Genomic DNA, 23,893 nt, shown 5'->3' with positions numbered 1-23,893 from the left:
CTTCTCCGAACACAGAAAAGAGGAACGTTTGTTCATCAACGAAAACAGGAGGGCGGGAAAAGTACTCGATAGAAAGCACAACTTTAATTTTCAAGAAAGTTTCCTCATTACAAGTAAATCTTCATGCATTGTAAGAATGACGTAACTCTAAAATTTCCAAGTATTCACGATGCAATGCCATGTATGTGAATCGTAAAGGGATTCTCTGGAACTTCCAAAACTAGTAAACTATTAACTTGATTAATAAAACTGCCGCCAAAATGATGATCAATAAGGAACAGCTAGCTCTGATTTTCAACATCCTGACCTGTTATTAAAAACAAACGAATAAATTAACCAATAAACTCCTATATAAATCCTGCATTTTCATGCCAAACAAAACAGTAGAGTACCATTTATTTTCTTTTGAACTTTTGTAGCTTTAACCATGGCGAGAAAGAGTAGAGGTCGCCAAAAGGTGGAGATGGTGAAAATGTCGAAGGAAAGCAATCTCCAAGTTACCTTTTCAAAACGCAGGTCCGGGCTTTTCAAAAAGGCTAGCGAGCTTTCCACTCTTTGTGGCGCCGAGATTGCTATCATCGTCTTTTCTCCGGGAAACAGGGTTTTTTCCTTTGGCCACCCTGGTGTTGAGACTGTCATTGATCGATACTTCACTAGAAGCCCTCCTCAAAACTCAGGTACCATGCAACTTATTGAAGCTCATCGCAATGCAACCGTCCGTGAACTGAATATGCAGCTCACCCAGGTACGTAAATATATTTATGATCGTGTCAAGTATTGCGTTTTCATTAATCTCTCGGTTTGTAGTTGGTGTGCTGAGAGCATCAAGAGGAAATGTAGCAAAGGCGAGATCGATGTGTGGTTAGGCATTACACACAAATGCACCATATCGTTTTGTTTCGTCACATGCACGGATCAAGTCTGTAATAATTCCAAAAAATAAATTAAGCGAGTCAAGCTCTACAGATTTGTGTGTAAACATTCAATCGGAACCATCCATTGTGCTTTACAAGTGATAAAAGTAGCTTAAAAATTCTATTTCATCAATATTTTTGCATCAGGTGGTAAACCAATTTGAGATGGAGAAAAAGCGAGGAGAAGAGCTCAGCCAAATAAGGAAGGCTGGCCAAAGTCAATGCTGGTGGGAGGCTCCCATCGAGGAACTTACATTGCCTCAAATTGAGCAGTTGAAGGTATCTCTAGAGGGCCTAAAGATGAATGTGACGAAGCAAGCTCAAAAACTTCTAATCGAAAATCCAGGTCCTCCACAATTTTTTGCTTCAAGTTCCAGCGGGGGGATTTTCCCTTATGATCGAAAAGTAGGTGGTTTCAATCCAAATATGGTGTTGCCACAGTATGATTACAACAATCCTGGATATAGACGTGGATTCTTTTGATTAGGAGGGTCTGAAAGTCTGGATAAGTACTGAGAAAGGTGTCATCCACAGCATTTTTGGGCGGTGCTCATCATCTTGTAGCCTCCGCGTCTCTTCACGGTCAGAATTCCAGTATTTGATGATCCGTAGTTAATTATGTGTCTGAAGAACAGGGTGCCTAGACAATAATATGGACACACTGTTACTACAAATTTGTTGTTTGCCAAATTTCCTTAAATTCTCATTTAATAAGAGAGGAGGACAATTTCGTAGTTGTTTGTTAATGTCACTTTCTATAATTTATTGATATCATATTGCTAACTTCCCATTTTGTCTAATGCTATGGGATAAATCGAATCTACCTAACGATTTCTTAAGATATGGTGCAATAAATTTAGTTTGCTCTAAAGGAGAGTCCTCGTCACCAAATTATATAAGATTTTAACTAATAATTACGATTGCTTTCTTAAAAATAAAAGGTTTATAAATATTCTTAAAACAACTTGAGTAAATTAAGATTTTTTTTTTCTTGAAAGATTTTACAATTTGATTATATATATTTTTTGTTTTACTATTGAGATGTAATATCAGATTCTATTTGTAAATACCTACGTCAGATTGTTTTCAAGGACTATTCCTATTATATTTCTATTACCAAATCTAATATATTCCTAATATATTTAATTAATAGGACTACATCTAATACATTTAGATTTATATAATACATTTAATTTAAATAATATTTTTATATATTTGATTTTTTTATTCCATAAAAACTTTGTTAAAAGAAAAAAAATTAAAAAATCAAAAGAAAAGGGATCAAATTTAAATTTTTATTATTCTTATTTAAAAAAACAATAAAAAACTTGATATGAAGGATAAAATTAAAAACCATAAAAACTTTAACAAAAAAACAAAGAAAAAAAAACCAAATTGAAAAACTTACATGTATAAATTAGAACTGAAAGATTAAATTGAAATCAAATAAAACTTTAACAAAAGATAAAAGAAAAAAATCAAAACTAAAAATACTGAATCTAAAACACCAACAACAATAAGGACCATAGTTGATTTGTTGAGGTTAGGAGAGAGAAATAAAAGGAGGGAATGAAAGGTCATGAGCGACAAACCAGTCATTTTTAGATGCCACGCGCTACTAATAAAAAAAGAGGACACGAAAAATAACCAAATGAGATGGTTAAAGCTCATTTTACACCATCAAGAGACACACACCGCTCAAAGTGTGAGGTGTCTCTCACGCACCTACAATTTTTTTACATTTAAAAATTATAAATTAAATTAAAAATTAAGTTATAATTTTCAACCAAATCAATAATTAAAAAAAAAAATAAGAAAAGGATGATAATATCCTTGTTTCAATGGCTTAAGGTCATATGCATCATCTTATTGTATTCTAAAAACAAAAAACAATACCACCCCTACCCTAAAGTTTTAATATTTTTTTATCCCAATATTATTTTAGTTCTTTTACTGTTGATAAATATATTAAATAGATAAAAATACTTCAAAAAAAAATTTATATTGACTAATGTATGGTATGAAAAGATAAAAATACTCTAAAGGCAAATAATTTTTCTTGAGAATGACAAAAAAAATCACTATATTACGACAACAATTATGTTTTAATTTAATTGTAGTATGTATTAAAAAAGGATTTTGTTCAAAGATGTTCACAGTATTTATGTTTTTCCTTGGAGAGACTAATGTTTTTATTTTATATGTGGCGCTTTACAAAAATATTTACCCAGTGAAGTCATGGTACAGAGCTTAAAGACTACTGTTCATTAGACTGTAACATCCTTGAATTTTTGTGATTAAGTTAGTATTCGTTTGAAATTCACTCTTTTTTGTGTTTGTATTGGTAAAAAATAATATTTTGCTAAGCTATTTTTTAAATATTCAGTTTAATTGCCTTGGAGTTTATAATTTAGAGTATTCTCAGAATATAGTTATGTAAGAATTTGAGCGAGAATAGCAAGGAAATAAATAAAAAAAAAATCATAAATTTAGATTTTTAAAAAATGTGGACTCATATTTTCAATTTGTCATATGCTTGTCCACTGTTTAGCTATTCACCCTGCCACGTATCAGTCCTGGCAGTTACCAACTTTTGTTTTTGAAGGATAGTTATGTCATTAATTTAAATTAAAAAAAAATAATATAAGAAAAACATGTGCATTATATTAAGGTTTCTCTTGTATGTAAGAAATATTTGAGATCTAGCAATAACTATAAAGATACAGCTATAACAATACTATAAATTACTTCTTAAGATTAGAATATATATATATATATATATACGGTATGGAGACAACTTAAAGAGAAGATTTGGTTTTATCTATATCTTTACGTACCCGGCCGGATGCTAGAGAAATTAAGTTCATATTTATAACAAAAAATAAAAAATAAAAAATAAAAAATAAAAAATAAAAAATTCAACACAAGTTTGATTACCAATTTGCCATGTAACTGATTTATTTATAAAAACAAAAATCGGGTAATATTATTTCTAGGGTAGTTGCTCTCCTATTGATCAGATTTTATTAATTAGTTGGATCTCTTTGCTACTAATATAATTAATGAAGCCCCTTTATAATTAGGACGAATCTTTATTTAAAACCTGGTCAAGGGTAGGTTTTTTACTTAATTATTAGATGCACTCAGTTTGACTTGATTTCAACTTCTTGAAGTATAATTAAAATGGCTTAAAATGAAAATATTAATTTTTAAAATTTAAAACATTGAAAAGAAAATAAGATATTTAAAGAAAAAATACCCATATGAAATAACATTCAGAAAATAAGAAACAAAAAAATTCATGAATTATTAATTAGTAGAGGTATTTATTTATATTTCTCTATCGTTTTTTCTTATTTCTGAAATTCTTTAAAAATAAAATCTCAGTTTTTCCAAGCCATTTTGCTTTGAGAAATTTATTTGGATGTTATTTTGTGTGGGTTAATTTGGAGTATGTCCTTAATGATTGAGTTAGGAGCACCATTTATTTCGTTCTAATGATGCCTGCACAGAAGTAACCTACATATCCAATTAATTAGAGGCCATTAATCACATAATGATCTGCAGTGACATTTTAAGGTAGAAATTGATTATGGTTGGTAACTGTTGACATGGAGTTGCAGATGTCAAAGGGTTTCTTCATGGCTATCCAAAATATATTTATATTTAATTCCTTAGTGGTAAATATAAAATTAAAGCATAAGATTGCATAACCTCCAAATAAAGAGATTAATCATACGAGGAAATGCTAAATTAAGACACTCAAATGACATTTATTAGCCCAAGAAGGATTTGGAGGGAATGTTCAGCCTATAAATACCGCGTGTAATTTTCCCTCCAAGCATTCTCCCACAATTCCAGACCAGGTATTTTGTGTTGTAGATCTGTTTTCTTTGACGTATACATATTTTCGCAATGGTGAACAGAAAGCCAAGCATGGGTCGCCAAAAGATTAAGATTGAGAAAATACCCAAGAAAAATCACCTGCAAGTCACCTTCTCTAAAAGACGTGCTGGTCTTTTCAAGAAGGCTAGTGAGCTTTGCACTCTCTGTGGGGTTGACATAGCAATTGTAGTTTTCTCTCCTGCTCATAAGGCCTTTTCATTTGGCCACCCCGATGTTGATTCTATCATGGATCGATTTCTCACACGAAACCCACCTCCTCAAAGTTCTGGCACTCACCAACTCATTGAAGCGCATCGAAATGCTAACGTTCGTGAGCATAATATGCAGCTAACTCAGATTCTTAACCAACTGGAGGCTGAAAAACGGCATTCAGAAACACTTAACCAAATGAGAAAGAGTAGTAGAAGCCAGTGTTGGTGGGAAGCTCCTGTTGAAGAACTAGGATTGCAGGAACTAGAACAATTGAGGGATGCTTTGGAGGAGTTAAAGAAGAGGTTAACAAAACAAACCAACAAAATCTTGATCGAGTCCTCTAATTCTTTGCCATTTTTGCCAGTAAATGGCACAGGACAGATTGGAAATTTTGAGACAAAACCTGAGATTTGTGTTGCCTCTACTCTCCCTCATGTCAACAATTTTGGTTATGGGCATGGGATTTTTTAAGCTTTCATATTCCCTTTTAAACTAGCACCTCACTAGTAGATTATTGGTCGTTGATTGCCTTGTTTATCAGTTTTGTTCCTAGACAATAACATTTGGAGTGGAGAATCAGAACATGGAACACTTGAGTTTCACAATCATAGTCTTTGAGTCCATAATTGGACCCATGCATTATTGGCCACATATATGGATGAATAACGACTTTGAATATATTCTCATGAGGTATTCAGAAATGGATTTATTACAAGATCCTTTTTAATCAAGTAATTTAAGAAAATTTCATATGATGGGTACTCGGAGATCACGCTTTCTTGTGTATGAGATTTGTCTTGTCACTTTATTTATCACTGCATTTTGTCGATAAAAACTTTTATTAAAATGATAATAAATCATCCTTAAACTTTGCGTTGTCTTTCTTTCTTCTTCAAATCTCAGCCACGGATGACACAAATATGTGCGTGCAATAACAAATTTTAACGCCCACCAATACAATAAATTTCATATTTGATAACATCGGGTATAATAAGATTCTATAACCTCCAAATCATGGATTAATGATATTGATTATAGCATATTATATAGAACTAGGCAACCGGAGAGAATGAAATTGGCTAAGTATTTACTTTAAAAGGCTTTGATTCGATGAATGTCCCATATCTTGCATAAACCTTAACAACTCAGAGAGTATCCATCCTTTAAGACAGTGTAACAAGTTACTTGCTGAGATGACAGGTCCCCTTATCTTAATAGAACATTAATCAACATCCTCGAAACACTGCCCCCTTATTGACTGAAAAACAAGAACAAATTATGCCAGAAAGACCATGCCATTTCTCCCTATGTCCTAACAATTCTCTTCCCGTCTGCCATTCGTTGCCGCTGCTATCCACAGCCCCCGGCAAAGGGCGGGCAGCGACGCCAGTCAGCCTGTAAAGGGTGACTTAGTTCAATCACACGACAGCACAAAAACTCATCGTTCATCACCAATGACAACATTACGAAGCCCCAGTCTCATCTTCTTTTAGACGATTTTATATTGGTCTTATTGTACAGCCTAATCAGGTTTGGAGAGTAAAGCCTGTGCATTGATTAACCTTTGAATAGCTATGAAAATGGAACGTGCAGCATGAAGAGACATGTCCAGATCTTTGCAGATTGGTTTTTTAACCCAAGGGCCCACTATTGCGATCTACTGAGTCAATGCTTATTGCCCATTTCTCACCCCAAATAAATCTTAGCCAATGCTTTCCTTCATGTCTTTCCTCTTATTTCATGTTTAGAAGATCTTTTTACTGTTTTTTATCTTAATATCAATCGTATATATTATATTTTCATCATTGTTACATCCTTCCAATAGTTAGTATCATTAACACCAATAAAAATTGACATGTGTTATGTTCTTGAAGCATGAGATTTTCATTTATGTGTGTGTGTGTTGGGATGGCTTAAATCATAACTGAGAATCGCCCGTGCTTCATAAATCATGTGTGTGTGTGTGTGTTGGGATGGCTTAACCTTGAACAGGTTCTTATATTGGAAAACTTTTACCATCTAGTTCCTGAAAAATTCATCGGAACAGTGTGGCTACTTGCAAATTACCATTTCTAAGTTTCGAGTGGTTGAGGTGCATGTGTTATCATTTCATCATTGTTGATGATGATACTTATGCCAGTCTTGTCTTTTTCTCCATGCTCCATGCAAAACGGTAATTCTATTAAGAGAATTTCTGAAATTATCACGCTGAAAATCTCGTCTATTGAATTGGTGAGCCATATAAGATAAGATCTTCGATGAGAACTTCAAGAGACAAGTGAAATAAGATTTATCCAAAGAAAATCTTCTTCACCGCATCAAAACTACAGTAAAATAAAACATACTTAGTGACAAGAGACGGACAAAACAAGGGAATGGAAACGCAACGGGCCGGTGGTTTTGAATGGATCGCTACATGACCCAATTAAAAAAGAGGTATTTTTTCTATCTTTTGTCTGTGAGCCACAAGCCATGAATCCAACGTCATAAAGCTTCCTTCATCGTTAATAACCTTGCCACGATTTCATTAGCTTAAAGAACTAATGATCTTCGATCAAGACTTACAAGCTAAAAAATCATGCCACGACAAGGAATAACACTTATTGTTCTTTGAATCCCAAGCTACAGTTTCCAATAATTTTGTATTCATCATGGTTTGTCAATCTCTCTCTTCTCAACCACCACTTTCAGAAAGTGGTGGCATCTTTTGGCCAAGTTAAAGAAAGGTAAGAACAAGAACAATAAACTTATAAAGAATTGCACGTGTGATGCAATTCAAAAGACTCAATGTCCCAACAAACAAGAACAGATAACAAAAAAAAAAAAAGGTTAAAAAGAAAAGGAGAAAGAAGATCTAATGGGATGGAAGATGGAGAGGGACTGCCCAAAACCAAAAGCCACCAAAAATCAGGCAACGTGATTAGTGGAGAGAAGGCTGTTAGTGGGTCCCGATAGGGTTGGGTAAGGTAAGGGTCAAACTACCGTCCAACCCGAGTCTTGAGTGGCCACAGCTGTGCTCCAGCTCTGATCCGACATGTCCCTCGAATATCGTTCTGTAGGTTGATAAAACTTAAAAGAAAAACTAGAAGGGCAAAAAAAAAAAAAAAAAAAAAAAAGAAACTTGCCCTGCCCAGCCTCATACATGGTCACATCTGCTACAACAACACACATGTACTGCATTTGTGAACTGTGAAGGACTCTTTCCTGATTAATTAAATAAGTTAATTTTATTTGAATTATATTGAAGAAAAAAAAATAATGATAACAAACAAGAAAATATAGATATAAAAAAATTGATCAGTGAGAATATAAAAAGCAATGTATTATTAATTTAAATTGAAGAGTAAAATTAAAAAGAATAAAATCTTTATTTAAAAGTTAAGAAAATAAAATAAAATTATAAGAATGAGGATCAAATTGAAAATACTAATACATGATTCAATAAACTTGAAAATATTGAATTTTTCAATGCAATTTTTTATATAAAAAAATTATTAATATAAATTAAAAACTTTATTCATGTATTTAATTAAATAAATTATAAATAAATAAAAAACAAAGTATTCAATGATAAATAAAAACATGATTGAAGAAATTAATTAGTAAAGGTTTGCAACAACGTTTAGATTAAAGTAAGGCTGCACAAAATAAAACACTTAAAGTTAAAGTTATGGATTGAAATTGAAATTTTAAAAACTAAAACGACAAAAACAATAAATTAAAAAGTATAAGGACTAAACTGAACTTATCTTCTGTAAACTCGTAGATTGCCACCTGTTTTCTCTACTTTGTTTACTTTGGTTATTTATCTTTTAATTTTAACTTTGAGTTGTAATTTAATTTAAACCTGTTTCAATTTAATTACAAGTATGTGAAATTGAAAAAAAAAAAAATCAAAATAAAAAACACTCAGTATACAACAACTCTACAGTGCTGAATGTGTATTCACAGTGCAGCACAGTAGAAATTCACTACGAAAAACGCCACAATGTTTAGAGTTTTCCTAAATTCACAGACAGAAAAACAATATTTTCGATCACCACGACGACTGCATCAAAGTGGAAGCAGCATGTACGAGCTTCAAGATACAGATCTGGTATGAATTTCTGTGTCAATTGATGAGTCACGTCTCTCAATTATTTTTCAAAATAAAATGGCAGAGAGTTAACGACAAACCCTTACGGCTATATTTTTCATAATTATTAATGTGTTGAAATCCAGAAATCTGTTCGTGTAAAAGAGGAAGAGGAAAGACGACGAGGAAAAGGAATTGGAATTGACATTTGACAGGGATGCGCTCTGCTGGCATCTAGTAATTAAGCGTACGTGCGTAGTGTGAGCCAGCTCACTCCACCCCGCCCCGCATATGCCCAATGCTTATTTCTAACTCTAGGAGGAAAATAACAAGGACAGAATTATTACAACAATTCAAAGAGTAGAGAGATTAAATTGCTATTTTTCTCCTTTTCTTTTATGTTATTATGCTTTAAAAAAGGATTGTATTGACATTCGAGATTTTATTTTCTAAATTGAAATATAAAAAAGGAATAATGATTTGTGTGTACAATCTAATTACACCAAATAGTCAACAAAGCAATTTAAGCCATGGAATATCATTTCCATGATACTTTTCTTTTCTATCTGTTTCTTCCCTCGACCTTTAAACCACACCTGTTAGGCGTTGGCCAAGAAACCAAAGAGCTCACAGCTTTGACCTCATCATGCCATTCCTTTTATCCTAAGAAACACAGCCTGTTTCCTTCACATCTCTCTCTCTAGGCGGTGACGCTTATATATCTCCCTCCCAAATACCCTTCACCTCTCCCTTTCTCTTTCAGGCAGCAAGTAAAACCACCAACTCCAAAACCACTTCACTTGAAGTTTTCAGGGACCATTAATCTTTCAAAAGAGTAATGGATCCGTGTTCTTTTGTACGGATACTTGTTGGTAGCTTAGCACTCAAGTTTCCCGTCTCTTCTAAACCCTCTTTGTTAAGCCTACAATGCTTTTGCAAGATCAAGCTCAAGAATTTCCCTACTCAAAAAGCTACAATTCCTTTAGTGAACAATCAAAACCAACAGGGAAATCAAAACCCAGAAAGCAGTTCTTTATCGAATTCCTTAGCTGCATGTTATAGTCTTGACAAGACACAAATTGATAATTTTTTGTCTCGCAAGAAACCCAAGAGTTTGGAGATTGAGGTATACAGCAGAGACAACGGGGCTACTTGTGGATTGAAAGATGGGAAATTGTTGGGGAAGGTGACGGTGCCATTAGACCTGAGAAAGACAGAGTCTAGGCCTTGTGTTATGTATAATGGATGGATTGATATTGGAGAAAACAAGAAAGGAGAATCTACGCAGTTTTATCTGTGTGTTAGAGTTGAGCCTGATTCAAGATACGTGTTTCAGTTTGGTGGGGATCCTGAGTGTAGTCCTCAGGTTTTTCAAGTGCAAGGGAGTGTTAGGCAGGCTGTTTTCACTTGCAAGTTCAGTTTGAGGAATCCAGGGGATCGTAATTTGGTTTCTATGTGAGTTTTCTAATTTATCACTGTTTTCTCTCCTTTTGTTATCGATTTGTTCCGGTGTTCGGTTGATGAGAAAGTAATTAAAGAAAAAAGGGAAGGGGGTATATTTCTTTTTTCCTTTTGTTGCAGGGAGGGAACTTAATTATTGAATCACTCGTGTTGCTTTTGCCCCCCTAAAGTAGAAGACTTGGCACAAACCGAGTGAAAGGATTTAGTGTGTGGTCAAGTATGCAAATATGGTTGTAGAAAACCAGAAATCTTCTATATCTTTTCGAATCCCAAAAACTTTGTGTTGACATTAACTATGTTAGCAAAAGCTGTTTCGTTCTGTTTGTTTTGATGCGTATAACAAACTGTAATTGTCTATCTCAAGAGAAATTTCTATCCCTTTGACCCACCCACCAAAAAGATTTTAAATTTCTAGAATCTGGACATTGAGTTTGTTTATCTTGTTAATTATCATTCTCCTTGTTTAGAACTCGTTACTGATCTTGCTACATTGTTATTATGCAGGCCATCGATGACAGAACCAACTCCATCAAGAAATTGGCTACCCTCCCTTGGAGCTGATAAAGACCCACCAGCAAAAGAACGAAAGGGATGGTCAATCACAATCCATGACCTATCTGGATCGCCTGTTGCAATGGCATCAATGGTGACACCATTTGTACCATCCCCAGGTTCGGACCATGTTAGTCGGTCCAATCCCGGGGCATGGCTAATTCTTCTCCCATCACACGGTACCTGGAAGCCATGGGGCCGTCTGGAGGCTTGGCGTGAACGTAATGCCAACGCTTTAGGATACCGATTTGAATTGCTACATGATTCTGTTTCAGCCTCCCCTACCACCACAACACTAGTCAATTCAGTTATCAACGCTAAAAATGGAGGGAAATTCACAATTGACATGACAAATAGTGTTAGCACCCCGGCGAGCAGTCCACATTCTAGTTGCGATTTTGGTTCCGGACCGGGGTCTGGATCGTGGTCCGGATCCGAGTTTGGTCTAGGGTTGTTGTCCCCGTTTGTGTACAAAGGTTTCGTAATGCAATCAAGTGTCAACAATGGTAATGGTCGGTGCAACAAGACAGAGGTGGAGATTGGGGTGCAACACGTGAACTGTACAGAGGATGCGGCAGCCTTTGTGGCATTAGCAGCAGCTGTGGATCTAAGTGTGGATGCTTGTAAATCCTTTACTCATAAGCTAAGGAAAGAGTTGAGACAGAGTCAGAGTTTTGTCGTTTGATGTTTGTGTGGATGAGGATTGATCTGTCGTTTGAGGGGCATTAGATGAGTTGGTTAGGTATTGGATTCTTTTTGCTGATTAGATAACTAACAGCAGTTTATTAGCTGTATGCGATGCATTATTATTTTTTTGTACAGAGAGGAATGACAAGGCGTGGCGCTATTCTTTTAATTTTATTTTCTTGTGCTATGTGCCTTTTTATCGTTTAGTAGATAGTTTACGGTTGTATAATGAGAGACCTTGGCATGAGAATCCAATGTTGGTGGGCATAACAAAGCATCCCGCTTGCACCAACCAGTCTCAGGCGGCAATGATTCGAATTGCAGTTGTCTTTCTTTTTTCCTGCGGTGTCAATTACTAGAAATCTAGAATATTCGTGACCCAACCTGACTGTGGCTGTCAAGAATAATTTAGAACGGAGAAAGAAACGAGATCTTCATAATTATTCTTTGCTAGTTTAAGAACACCCTTTACAAGTAAAAAGAAGAAGAAAATAAAAAATCCCGAGTCTAGTTTCTAAATCATATCATCTTGAAACACACGTACCGGATATATAAACTCCTTCGATCATCCCAAAGTTTGATCGTTCAGAAAATGAGATGACGTGCATGGCGTCTAGATACCGAATTTTGTTTCCCGTGGGACTGTCAGAAAGCTAGTTGAAGTTGGCTGGACTCTAGAGACGCCAACACCCCGTCAATGCTGTCCCTTTGTTGGTTTACCATCAGAAATAGAAACCCATCGGAAAAGTCAACTTGATTCCTTAGAAAGCCAAGTCTATTGCTGGGAAAGTTAAGAATTGCATTGCACGGTACAGGAGCTTGTCAATGCCCTGAAAATATACCAAGCTTCCTGCTTAAAAAGGAGAAATAACTGGTGGATGATTTAATAAAAAGATTTAAAAGAGTTCCCTTCTAAAAGTTGCATATCTGTTTAATCCCTTTCACTGTAAACTTTGAAGTATAAGACCTGGTCATGTTACAATTTAAAGAAGATCCTTCAATCGCTCTCAACCTCTCCATCTTGCTGTTTCCATAAACAATAATAGTTGCCTGTCAGCTTAAAGGAAAGGAACAGATAATTCGGGTAGAGAGTCCTTCAGAATAAAACATACTTTCACTAGAACAGTCTGATTTTGGTCCCAACTCAAATCACCAAACCATTCATACATTAGGTAAAGATCTGAAGAGAAAAGCTTAATGAAGACCTAAAAGGATAAAAAAAAAGGCATCACATCGTAAGCTGATATAAATTATACAATTAAACCCATCCGCAATTGCAACCCGCCTATATTTTACTGTTGCTTGAAAATCTAAAGCTGTACTCTCTAAACACTGATAAATGTTTCATGGCCAAATGGAAACATACTAGAACACTCCATGCGTGTATCGAAACAGAGTGAAAAGGTAACTAAAACTTTACATCACTCACATGCACAGGAGCATTTGATAAGAATCTCATTCTTCTGCAGCATTTCCACTGTTAACCCCTCCTGTACCAGTCTCTGGCAGTGTACCTAGATCTATGCGAGCCTCTCTCTCATCTTGGCCAATTGAAGAATCAATAGGGTCGTGCAGGATTGCATCTTCATCCTCCTTCATATTAGAAGAATTGGTGTTTTCATCTATTCCACCTGATTCATTTTTGGTGTCTGAGCTCTCATCATGAGTAGCTTCTGTAGACTCATTTGTTCCGGAAGACAACCCAGAATTCACATCTTCTGCAACTGTTAATTCAGGCTTAATGATCTTATCTGATACACCAGAATCCGAATTACTAGAAGAGTTTGAGGAGTCAATGCTATTGTAAACCATGCCATTATTAACCTGTTCCAATTGAGTGGTTTGAATGTTGGACACATCTCCAGTAACTCGATCATCAATCGTTGCATTTCGAATTTGATTTGAGTCTGAGGCATTCCACGTTCCATTCTGCTGGGATGAACCAGAAACTTCAAGGTTTGCACCAGCCTGGTTATTGCCTGCTTCTGAACTCACTTCCATTGACTTATTGCTTGGTACTAATTGATCATTGGACAGCACTGTAACCGTTGTGTTGTTAGGCGACTCATCCTCAGACTTGGTCAGAGTGATCTCGTCATTTTGCTTTTCACCAGTTGTTACATTCAAAGGATGGCCATTTTCAGTTTGTTCCAGCTGAGATGTTGAGTTAATTTTATCCTCATTAACATCCAAGGGGTTACCACTAATGGAATACTTATCTTGTTGCAAATCATTTGCTGCCAAGTTCTCATTTGATTTCTCCAAACCTTCTTTCTCTGGTTCAGTGCTTATAATTTGGGTGTCATGAGTAACTGCACTGGAAGCATCGTCTGCCTTGTAATGTTCCTCTCGGGCCTCATGGGAGTTCATGTCATGAGTCACTGCACTGGAAGCATCATCTGCCTTGTAATGTTCCTCTCGGGCCTCATGGGAGTTCTTACCTCCTCCATCATGATCCTGATCTTCTGATTGAGTTTCATTGCCTGCTTGAACTTCCTTGTCCTCATCTTCATTACCTTGACTTTCCTTTTCCTCGCCTTCATTATCTTCACCTTCATTACCTTCATTACCTTGACTTTCTGTTTCCTCACCTTCATCCTCTCTCTCTTTCTCTTCATCCATAAATTCCTCATCACGGTCAGCTTCTCCTTCTATTTTCTCTTGATCACGTTCATCTACTTCATCATCTCCACCTTGTCTGCCCTTGTCTTCGGTTTCTTCACTCTCTGCTTCTTCAGTTTGCTCCTCTTCTTCATGCCTGATTTCTTCTTCTCTTTCTTTGTCTAAATGATTAGTTCCTTCTCCTTCTCTCTCTTCCTCTTCATGAATATGTTCTTCCCTTTCCACCTCTTCATCCTTAGCCCCCCCCTCTTCTTCTTCATGCTTGGTTTCTTCTTCTTTCTCCTTTTCATGCCCCTTTTCTTCCTTCTTATTTGCTTCCTCGTCTACTCCAGTGTCTTCTTCCTCTTCTTCCTCGGGTTTCTCACTCCTGGTCTTGTCTTGCAAATCAGGATGGAGGTCTTTCCTCCCAAGTTTTGGAAGCTCATCATGATGCTGTGCACTGAGAGAGAGATTTGCATCTTTCTCATCAAGCTCCTTCTTCTTGTCATGGGAACGCTTGACTTGGTAGATCAGCCAGAAGCAGACACCAAGCAACAAACAAATCTGAAGACCATGTTTTAACTTGATGCCTTTGGATCTGGGGTTTCTACGTGGTGACCGCTTGATCATGATCCACTCCAATTCACGGCTCTAATCTCCTCCCTATACATATAGGGTGTCAGAAACCAGCCACAATCCAATATTTTACCAAGTAGATAACAATAAGAAATTAATCTACCAAGGCTATTGCTGCTTGTTCTTTTTTTTTCAATTCACAATTAAATATAATTATAGTGAAGTTTTGACCTACTTTAAGTTGAACTCTCAATCAATCAAATCTTCAAAACCCCAAGAAAATCATTTTGGTTACGGAACCCAACCCATAAGAGCTATTTTACTCTGTTTTAATCTACTATTAATGTTAGAAGAAGAAGAAAAACTATAGGAAACAAGAAACAAAATTCACAATTCTTCGTTCAGTCAACCATTTTCCATGCCAAGACCAGAAAAGTTAAGACACGTGCTAAACTGAGCCTATTCCTCTGCTTCTACATCCATTTTTATAGCTTCTTCAACCAGACACAAAAAAGCGGAAAACTTTATTGATGGGCACCATTTTCAAGTTAGCCTAGTCACTAAACTCCTTCAGATGTCAAAGACAATCAGAAAACCAATGCTCCGTGACAAGCAGCCAAGCAAGCTCTCTTCAATTTCCATCTTTAAAACACTCGACACCAGCAATTCAATTGCTTTCAAATTAACCAAGCTAACGCTTGATGGTTGTTCTTAGTTTAAATCCCAAGCCGATTATTTCATAAAAACAAGTTGTCGTAACACAGATTGCTTTACTTCGCTACTGATTTATTCAATTAAATGATTCACTAACCAAAGCCAACTAATTTCAGCAAGTGAAAGCCCTTAGAAAACCCTAACCAGAAAAATGAAACCCACAAACAAAGTCAGCACCTAATCCCTTGAACATGAAAAAACCACTTAAAACCCACAAAAACAACCAAAATCTAATCCATTAACATTCAAACTGAAAACCCATCTTCCAAAAACACTTAACGTTTACAAATGCAAAAAAAAAATCTGCAAGATTAGAAACAAAAACAGTGCAAAGCTACTTGCAAATTAAGTACTGGCGAATAAAAATAAAATAACATAAAAAAGAGAGAGTTAATGCTAAGCAATGAAGTACCTGGAAATGGAGACTGAGAGCAAGAGAGTTATGGGTGGTGTGGATTAAATGAAAAGGTATAAAAGCTATGAGCTTTGTTACGTCTCTTCTCTCTTACTAATAGTTTATTTCATAAAAAACTAATAGTTAGCGGTTACCGGTAAGGAACAGGTGGGATCTAATAACTAGGTGATCGTGTGGTGAGGGTCAACTACATTTGGGTCCTTATATTATAAAATATGTTCTAATGGAGGACTGTTTTATTTTTACCTTTCTATTTAAACCTCATAAAATCTTCAAAATATTTGAATATGGTCTATTTCTATTTTGCCCCTAATAAGAATTTATAGTGGGGCCCCTTTATTATTAATTTTATAATTTCTTTATAGATTTTCATAGACTTTTATAGAGTAATCGCAGGTAGGAATGGGTTTATAGTAATTATAGACTTTCATAGACTTCTAGATTGGAAAATCGAGGCTGATATTGAAAATTTTTAAAAAATAGGACTCGAAGTGAAATATTAGTAAAACTATAGGAGCGAAAACACACTTTAAATTGACAGCAACAAAAGTAACGAGACCTTGTGATTCACGGATAGGAAACTCCGCCTCCTTCTCCACAAGCTGCGACAAATATGTTCCAGTTCGGGCACAAAAAACTCCGTCCGCTAAATTATATTGGCATTTATGTTCCAACTCGTTTTTTCACAATAATTTTTTTAAAAGAATTTTATGTAATTCATGTTGGATTATTTATTATTATTATTATAATAATTACTATTATTTAAAAAGGAAATTATATTGTATTAGTTTAATTTAGGATCATACAAAAGAAAGATGAATCAAGCGATTTATTTTAGTTGGACTAGGCCAATATAGTTTTTTTTATCAGTTTAATTACAGTTTTTTGGAAACCAAATAACATGCGAAATAAAATTCAATCCTTTATAGTTTAATTACAGTATGTTTGAAACCATTTTAAAAGTCCGGTTTTCAAGCATTCGGCAACTTCGACACTTGTAGTCTGCCAAGACACAGAGCTCAAATACAACAAGGAAGATCATTCTTCCGCATGAAGGGCAAAAGATAAATATCAAGGAATGACGACATGAACAGTATGTCAATTGCAAGTCCTGGAACTTACAGCCAAATTGTTGACTTGGATGTTGAATAATTTCAGTGACCTGATGTCACCTTTCCTGCTCAGCTTCTCTTCTCGTTTTGAAACGAAATAACATCTAGACAACTCCTTTCTGTATCTATCAAGATCATTTCTTTCTTATTCTAATAAAACCTTTTAAGAAGACAGAAATCCACGTTCTTTCTTAAACGGTTCTTGTTGAATGATTTCAGTCATAGACATTTTGTCGTCTAAAACATCAAAAATAAAAAAAATGGCGGGGTTTGAATTTGATTTGAATACGAATCGGAACCTAATTAAGTATGCAAAGAAAGTCTGTAAAGCAGCAAGATATTAAACAAACACGTGTAGTTGTTGTCGATGGTGAGGAGAAAATGAAAGAGATGGTGGGGTTAGAAAAAGAGAAGGAAAGAGAATTACTTTAGCAAATCAGAGGGTATTGCATTCAATTTGCAAGCTAGGCTTGAATCCAATCAACATGATGCTGTTCGATATTGGCAGGGCCTTCTTTTGTTTAATGTATATGAAAACAACCAGTTTCCAACTCTATACTGGCCTAAGAAATTACGATGTTGATGCTGAGCAGTGAAAAAAGTATCTCGAAAACTAATCGGTTGAAGCCCGACAAATCCTTCACCGGAACTTCTGAGAGGCCGCTCCGCGAGATAGGCCGGTTGAGTTTGATAAAGACCACAAGATTCTGATCTTGTGGAAGTGAAGAAAGGGTTAGAAAGCAATGGACAAAGCAGTTCTGGCGGGACGGTGAGAGATAGTGTTGGATGATCAATGCTTCATAACCATGACCATTGCTTTGATTGTATTTGACAAAGATCCACAAGATTCTTCAGATTGGATTTGATTATGACTTGTTTTTTATGGCCTCATGAGCAGCTGGTGTTTTACATGTGCTCTCTAGACTGTCCACAATCCTCCTTACCCATGCATGTTTGTGCTTGTACAAGCCTTTTCCTATGTTGCTTGTTTCATGTACATTGCTTCTATTGAATTGGACTCATCTGGTAATTTTCTTTTTCTGGATTCCACTTGTTTTTCTCTTCGTTTCCTTTCGTGTTATTACTGGCGTCCATCCACGGGCTTTGATTGGTGGGATATAGGAAATCTTGACTTGCTAGAAAGCAGGGGAGTTTCTTAAAAGAGATTAACTATGTGAAAACAATTCAAGTAACAAAAAAAGGTGCATGTTGGGTGGTACTCACATTAGGGTTCAGGCCTGATCTTGGTCAGGAGAAATAAGCCGCTTTTAGTCCCAGCAGATTAATAGAAATGATTTTTCTCCTCTTGATAATTTAAGCCACTTCGTTGATGCACAGTCCTGCCTCGTTCTTGCACTTCACATCTCTGACGTATCTGGGAATCTTTTAATCTGCATGTAGCCAAAATCATACCAAGCAGACCAGTGATGATCAGCGAAGAAGCAAGAAATTGAATGCCAGGGTATTTTTTATTCTTTTCTGGATTTGATTTTCTTGTTTTGTTATGGTTGCATTATGTTAATATATATGATACTAATTTCAGATTTGAGAATTCTTCTCAGGAAGAACTTTAAATAACAGAACAAAATTTGTAAAGAGCGGGCATTCGTTGTGGTTCATAGCCTAAATAAGAACAGACCAAATGTCCAAAACTTTCGGTGCTGAGATGACTTCACTTCCGGAATTCCTCTTATCATCATATAATAAGAATGGGTGTTCATAGAAAGTATTCAGTTTTAGTGTAAAGCTTCAGGGCATCAACAACAAAACACATAGCATCGGTATCTGGATTCAATTTCTCATAAAGCCATCACAAACTACAAAGGTGTAGAGCTTGGTCAATGCGCTTAAAATGGTTACACGAGTGAAAATCTTTCCCTGTAATATAAAGAACTCATAATTTCGCAAGAAATATTTCCCTGCTAGTTGCCATTATATTTACCAGAGAGACTTAAAAGTACAGTTCTAGATCTTGTCCCATTCTAACACAGCCATTTAATATCCGAAAGAAAAACTCGGTTTACAACTATAAGGCAAAGAGAAAATACCTGATGATGACCTATCCCAGGTATTCTTGGAAAGATAGAAACTCAGAATCTAGCTTATTTCAACGATGGGAACAATTTGCTTGGCTAATATGGATAAAAAATTCAAGATTTTCCTGCTAGTCGTGTGCCTTGAAAATTTTGTTATAGTAGCAGCGGGTCAGATCCAATTTGGAAAACTACTTTCCTTTCCTAAGCAGGTCATTGGGAATCATGGAAAAGAATGCGTTAAAATTAATGGTGAAATATAGAACATGACCAGTCATGTTTCCTTATCCCTAATTTGGAGGAGAGATTTATATTGCAGCATTCTTGGACTTTGCATCAGTCTTTTATGATGCACATTGGCTAAAGCAAACAACTTTTGTTACTGTTAGGTACTCTCTCTACCCCTGTACTTGTAGGATACTAATTTTCCAGTAAATAAAATTTAATCAGTGCGCATGGAATGATTTGAAGTTGGTTTAAAGCCACAGTCAGCTGATTGATAAAGCATCCCGTTTATTATCACAAATGTTCTCTTTGCATGAAGATCAGAAGTAGCCAGCCCTGAATTTTAACTGCTGAATTCAATGTCGACGGTGTAAAGACAATGATGACATGCATGAATGTACTTTACTTTACTTTAGTTAGGCTTTGTGTTGAAGATACTCCATGCCATTATCCTAACAGATTGTAATAATCACAATGATTATACTGTGTATTAGAAACTAGAAAGAGACGCAACTTATTTATTCTGCCTGTAGCACGGTTAATTTGCCAACTATACAAGACTACTGTTATTAAACATTATTTATCTGAGTAAACTACACGATGCCTTTTTCTGCGCAAAACGTCATTTTTCTACAAAAAAATCGTTAAAATTATGGAAAAAAAGGTTCAGTTATGCAATGTTTAAAGGGATGCCCGAATTGAAAGCATGAAATCAACTCGATCGTTACATATATAGCCCTAAGGTTGGAGAGAGAATAAAAAAGAGTCCTTCAACGAGTTAGAAGGGAAGGTTTAAACACCAAGCTATCCTAAAATAATAGCCCTAAAGAAAAGAAAGCAGCTCCAGTCTAGCTAGTTTCTCACTTTCCGAAGCATTCTGCTAACCTACCCGAAAAAGGCTCTTAATTGAGAAAGCCTGAGGTATGCCCAAAGCTAGGTATCCTTTATCATGAAAAAACGCCGAGTCTATCACCATCTCTGCGCTTCCACACCTGATTTGTGGAAAGTAAGCATGCATTATACATAACATAATTATTTGGTTATAACATTGTCGAGACACCTCTTTTACTCAAATGCTGGAACTCCTAATGGACGAACCATTCTTGATATATACTGTCATGAGGCATTCATGAAGTCATCTGTAAGGACCGACAAGGTAGTTCATCGGACCTGAAAATGAATGATTACCCTGTAATAAACTGGAAATCTTAGGTCATTTGTTGAGCTTTAATCGATCTGTTTATAACATTCTAATACATATCTAACTAACTCTGCAAGTTATATCCAATAAGATGCTAACAATATAAAATTCCTTTGCTTCTCTCTAAAGATATTCTTTCTTAAACAACAACCTTATTGCTTCCTATTCATTTCCTTCTCATGCAATACCTATATATAGCATATCAAGCATTTCCCTGTTTCACTACATTTCCTCTCCTTGTCATCTTCGCCAAAACAATGTCTACTACTTTCAAATTCGTAGTCTTCATTGGACTTCTCATCACAAATACTTTTCAAGTATCATTTTCCTCTGTTATTTCAACCGGAGATTTCAACAAGGACTTCTCTGTAGCATGGTCTCCGAGCCATGTATACACCACTGCTGATGGCAGGACAAGAAGCTTGAAACTAGACCAAGAATCTGGTATGAGTTACAAAATCTACAAAAACTAACTTGAAAAATGTCTTGGTGCTCTTTTATCTTATTACTACTGTTCTTTTAGGATCTGGTTTTGCTTCGAACCAGATGTTCTTATTCGGGCAGATTGATATGCAAATAAAATTAGTACCAGGTCATTCAGCAGGCACAGTTGTGGCATTTTATGTAAGTAAATTGAATCGAGTACGTATATATATATTTATTCGATTTTCTTTTTATATGTCCAGTTGCATATCTCAAATGTATTGGCAAATGACAATATTGCAGCTCTCATCGGATCAACCTAAACGTGATGAGATAGATTTTGAATTCCTTGGAAATGTGAGTGGCCAACCATATATTCTTCAAACAAATGTTTATGCTGATGGGAATGATGATCGTGAAGAGAGGGTTTATCTCTGGTTTGATCCAACAAAAAACTTCCATACTTATTCGGTCTTGTGGAACCTTCACCAAATTGTGTAAGCCAATTTTAACTAATTGTTAGCAAGTCTAAGAAAGACAACTTAAGGGACTATATCCATGGTGTTTCTCGTCTTTCAGGTTCATGGTGGATTGGATTCCTATCAGACTTTACAGAAACCATGCAGACAAAGGAGTAGCATATCCTAGGTGGCAGCCGATGAGCATCAAAGCCAGCCTATGGAACGGCGACAGCTGGGCAACACGAGGCGGGAAAGACAAAATTGATTGGTCAAAGGGTCCCTTCATAGCTTCCTTCAGGAATTATAAGATCGATGCTTGCCCTTGGAATGGAAATCCAAGGTTTTGTAGGGCAGAAAGCTCTACTAATTGGTGGAACAAGGAAAGATATAGCACTTTAACATCTACACAAAGAAGGTGGTTCAAGTGGGTCAGGTTGCACCACATGATCTACGACTACTGTCAAGATAACAAGAGATTCCAAAATAACCTCCCAAAAGAATGTTCTCTTCCTAAGTACTGATAGAAAACGAGTTATTTATTTGTCTTTCTTCTTATAATTTGCTTATCATTAAATGTTATTGCCTAAATAACAACTTGGAAGGTTTCGAATTCTTGGTGAAAGTATCTCCACCTCACAAGAAACGCAACCTTATGACCTTACTAAAGGATTGAATTGGATGCAACCTTAATTCAGTCCAAGCATGAATTGCTTGGGAAATGTTGCTTTTACCAAAGAAAGGCTTGAAACGTGTATCAAAATCCACCCGTGAAGGCCCCACATTTTGAGTTAATCTTGCAGACAAGGAAATAATCTGCGGAGAAGATGAAGTGCTGATGCTGCTACAAGTCAATCGAACCAAAACTTATCTGAATCCTTGGACCCTTCTAAAATGTTCGAAAAACTCAAGGCTCTAACTTTGATGACTGAACAATGTGGTATTAAAGTAACTTAGCAACAGAAAAAACTATCTTCATTAATGGTTATGAGAAGCACAAGACAACTTGATAGCTTTAACCTAACAGAATGTCATTACAATGACACAGTAACCTTCATCTGCCCTCTTTGCTTTTTTTTTTTCTAATCGATTAAAAATGGATAAAACATGAGCATTACAGTGACTACATATTCCAAACCCAATGCAGAGGTCCTGATATATTAAAGAAATATTAGTTTGGTGTAATTTGCTTTCGTTTTCAAAAATCAATCATAATAATTTAATCCCACGTCAGCCATACATGAAAGCATTTGCATTCTATAGATTCTTATTTAGCCTAAACTAGTTTTGTACGAATCAGTTTACACGACAATGTTTATTAATATATTGGTTTTCATTATATTCATATCTTACTTATTATATTTATAATCCGAATAATATACTTTATTACTGAACATAAAGTTCAGGTTTGGATTGGATTTTATATCCGATTTTATTTATTTTTATTATTAAAAAAAGCTAACTTCTGGTTTGGATCATATATTAAAGCCCTGTTTGTTAAAGGCCCTTATAATTACCAGTGGATTAGGAAAGAGAAGAAGCCTTGATATAAAAGAATCGTGTGGGCCTTGGTTTTCAATTTTGTAAGGTCATGGACTTTTATGGGCAGTTACTATTTTTAATCTTTGTGTAAAAGGAAGCCCTCTTGGTTTCTGGGCTCTTGGCAGAGACTTGAGAGAGGAGCCTCTCTGCTTTCACTGAACTCTGCCTCCTGCAACGGAGTTAACTGAGAAAGAGAGGGGGATAGGCAGTTCAAGCAAAGAACTTTTGCATTTGGTACACAAGAGTTCCTCCACTACCTCATCCAATGCTGTTCTCTATCTCAGATTTCGTGTTTTTCTCCCCATGTGTACAGTTTTTCTATTTTTCTTGCCGAAACTACACTTCTTTGTTGTATGTAGAAGAGAATCGCAAGAGTCACACCATCAAACAGAGAAGCCCCCAACTGATGGAAACTACGGTATACTCTATTTCTGTTCTCAATTTAACTTCTTTTGGAAACTGTTTCTGTAGAAAGAAGTGTTTTACTTATGAATGATCATTCATGATACGTGGAATTCTGGTTTGCAATGAATAACGGGAAAGTTATAGGCAATGGGATCATATTTTGCGTTTGATAAGTTATTGGATGTTTTTATTTTCTCATGTGATTGACTGATTGCTTGCTTGTTTTATATGTCATCATGGTGATCTCCTTGATTTCTCTGTTTGTAAAGAGACATTTTTTTGAAGGATACTACTTTATCTAGTCTTTACTGAATTTAGTGATCAGGAGAAAGATTGCCATTGTTTTGTAAGTGGCACAGATAGAATACCTAATTTTCCATTTAAGCAGGGGGTTTGGCAGT

At 35.7% G+C, this 23,893-nt stretch overlaps 5 protein-coding genes and 1 long non-coding RNA gene across 6 annotated transcripts; 4 read left to right on the top strand and 2 right to left on the bottom strand.

The window, feature by feature from the left end:
- The first annotated feature begins 427 nt into the window (after positions 1-427).
- LOC133680165 (agamous-like MADS-box protein AGL62) lies at positions 428-1,397 on the top strand. The gene is made up of 2 exons (XM_062102983.1): positions 428-745; positions 1,062-1,397. Exons 1-2 carry the CDS (start codon positions 428-430, stop codon positions 1,395-1,397), a joined length of 654 nt encoding a protein of 217 aa, XP_061958967.1.
- A 3,356-nt stretch (positions 1,398-4,753) lies between these two features.
- Positions 4,754-5,580, top strand: LOC133680679 (agamous-like MADS-box protein AGL62). The gene has a single exon (XM_062103714.1). It carries the CDS (start codon positions 4,830-4,832, stop codon positions 5,481-5,483), a length of 654 nt encoding a protein of 217 aa, XP_061959698.1. The 5' UTR covers positions 4,754-4,829; the 3' UTR covers positions 5,484-5,580.
- A 4,042-nt stretch (positions 5,581-9,622) lies between these two features.
- Positions 9,623-11,961, top strand: LOC133680317 (uncharacterized). The gene is made up of 2 exons (XM_062103181.1): positions 9,623-10,542; positions 11,053-11,961. The coding sequence occupies exons 1-2, from the start codon at positions 9,926-9,928 to the stop codon at positions 11,783-11,785; spliced, it is 1,350 nt and encodes a 449-aa protein (XP_061959165.1). The 5' UTR covers positions 9,623-9,925; the 3' UTR covers positions 11,786-11,961.
- Positions 11,962-12,882: 921 nt separating this feature from the next.
- On the bottom strand, positions 12,883-16,219 carry LOC133680316 (uncharacterized). Its single transcript, XM_062103180.1, has 2 exons — positions 16,091-16,219; positions 12,883-15,051 (listed from the first exon to the last, which is right to left on the bottom strand). Exon 2 carries the CDS (start codon positions 15,016-15,018, stop codon positions 13,243-13,245), a length of 1,776 nt encoding a protein of 591 aa, XP_061959164.1. The 5' UTR covers positions 15,019-15,051; positions 16,091-16,219; the 3' UTR covers positions 12,883-13,242.
- Positions 16,220-17,021: 802 nt separating this feature from the next.
- On the bottom strand, positions 17,022-19,555 carry LOC133679175 (uncharacterized). The gene is made up of 3 exons (XR_009836123.1): positions 19,254-19,555; positions 18,430-18,596; positions 17,022-18,341 (listed from the first exon to the last, which is right to left on the bottom strand). It is a non-coding gene; the product is annotated as an uncharacterized LOC133679175 (long non-coding RNA).
- Positions 19,556-20,878: 1,323 nt separating this feature from the next.
- LOC133679887 (probable xyloglucan endotransglucosylase/hydrolase protein 10) lies at positions 20,879-22,170 on the top strand. The gene is made up of 4 exons (XM_062102614.1): positions 20,879-21,108; positions 21,188-21,288; positions 21,391-21,584; positions 21,667-22,170. The coding sequence occupies exons 1-4, from the start codon at positions 20,922-20,924 to the stop codon at positions 22,067-22,069; spliced, it is 885 nt and encodes a 294-aa protein (XP_061958598.1). The 5' UTR covers positions 20,879-20,921; the 3' UTR covers positions 22,070-22,170.
- Positions 22,171-23,893: the final 1,723 nt, after the last annotated feature.

The sequence above is a fragment of the Populus nigra genome, chromosome 19, assembly GCF_951802175.1.
Source record: "Populus nigra chromosome 19, ddPopNigr1.1, whole genome shotgun sequence".
In the NCBI taxonomy this organism is placed as follows: domain Eukaryota; kingdom Viridiplantae; phylum Streptophyta; class Magnoliopsida; order Malpighiales; family Salicaceae; genus Populus; species Populus nigra.
This window is presented reverse-complemented; position numbering and strand designations above follow the sequence as displayed.

What these genes read in the sequence shown, in the direction of transcription:
- LOC133679887 (XM_062102614.1), top strand. Translation starts at nt 20,922, where the DNA reads ATGTCTACTACTTTCAAATTCGTAGTCTTCATTGGACTTCTCATCACA. An exon ending in GCACAGTTGTGGCATTTTAT is followed by an intron (nt 21,289 to 21,390) that starts GTAAGTAAATTG and finishes ACAATATTGCAG; the next exon opens with CTCTCATCGGATCAACCTAA. An exon ending in TGGAACCTTCACCAAATTGT is followed by an intron (nt 21,585 to 21,666) that starts GTAAGCCAATTT and finishes CTCGTCTTTCAG; the next exon opens with GTTCATGGTGGATTGGATTC.
- LOC133680317 (XM_062103181.1), top strand. Translation starts at nt 9,926, where the DNA reads ATGGATCCGTGTTCTTTTGTACGGATACTTGTTGGTAGCTTAGCACTC. An exon ending in GATCGTAATTTGGTTTCTAT is followed by an intron (nt 10,543 to 11,052) that starts GTGAGTTTTCTA and finishes GTTATTATGCAG; the next exon opens with GCCATCGATGACAGAACCAA.
- LOC133680165 (XM_062102983.1), top strand. Translation starts at nt 428, where the DNA reads ATGGCGAGAAAGAGTAGAGGTCGCCAAAAGGTGGAGATGGTGAAAATG. An exon ending in TGAATATGCAGCTCACCCAG is followed by an intron (nt 746 to 1,061) that starts GTACGTAAATAT and finishes TTTTTGCATCAG; the next exon opens with GTGGTAAACCAATTTGAGAT.
- LOC133680679 (XM_062103714.1), top strand. Translation starts at nt 4,830, where the DNA reads ATGGTGAACAGAAAGCCAAGCATGGGTCGCCAAAAGATTAAGATTGAG.
- LOC133680316 (XM_062103180.1), bottom strand. Translation starts at nt 15,018, where the DNA reads ATGATCAAGCGGTCACCACGTAGAAACCCCAGATCCAAAGGCATCAAG.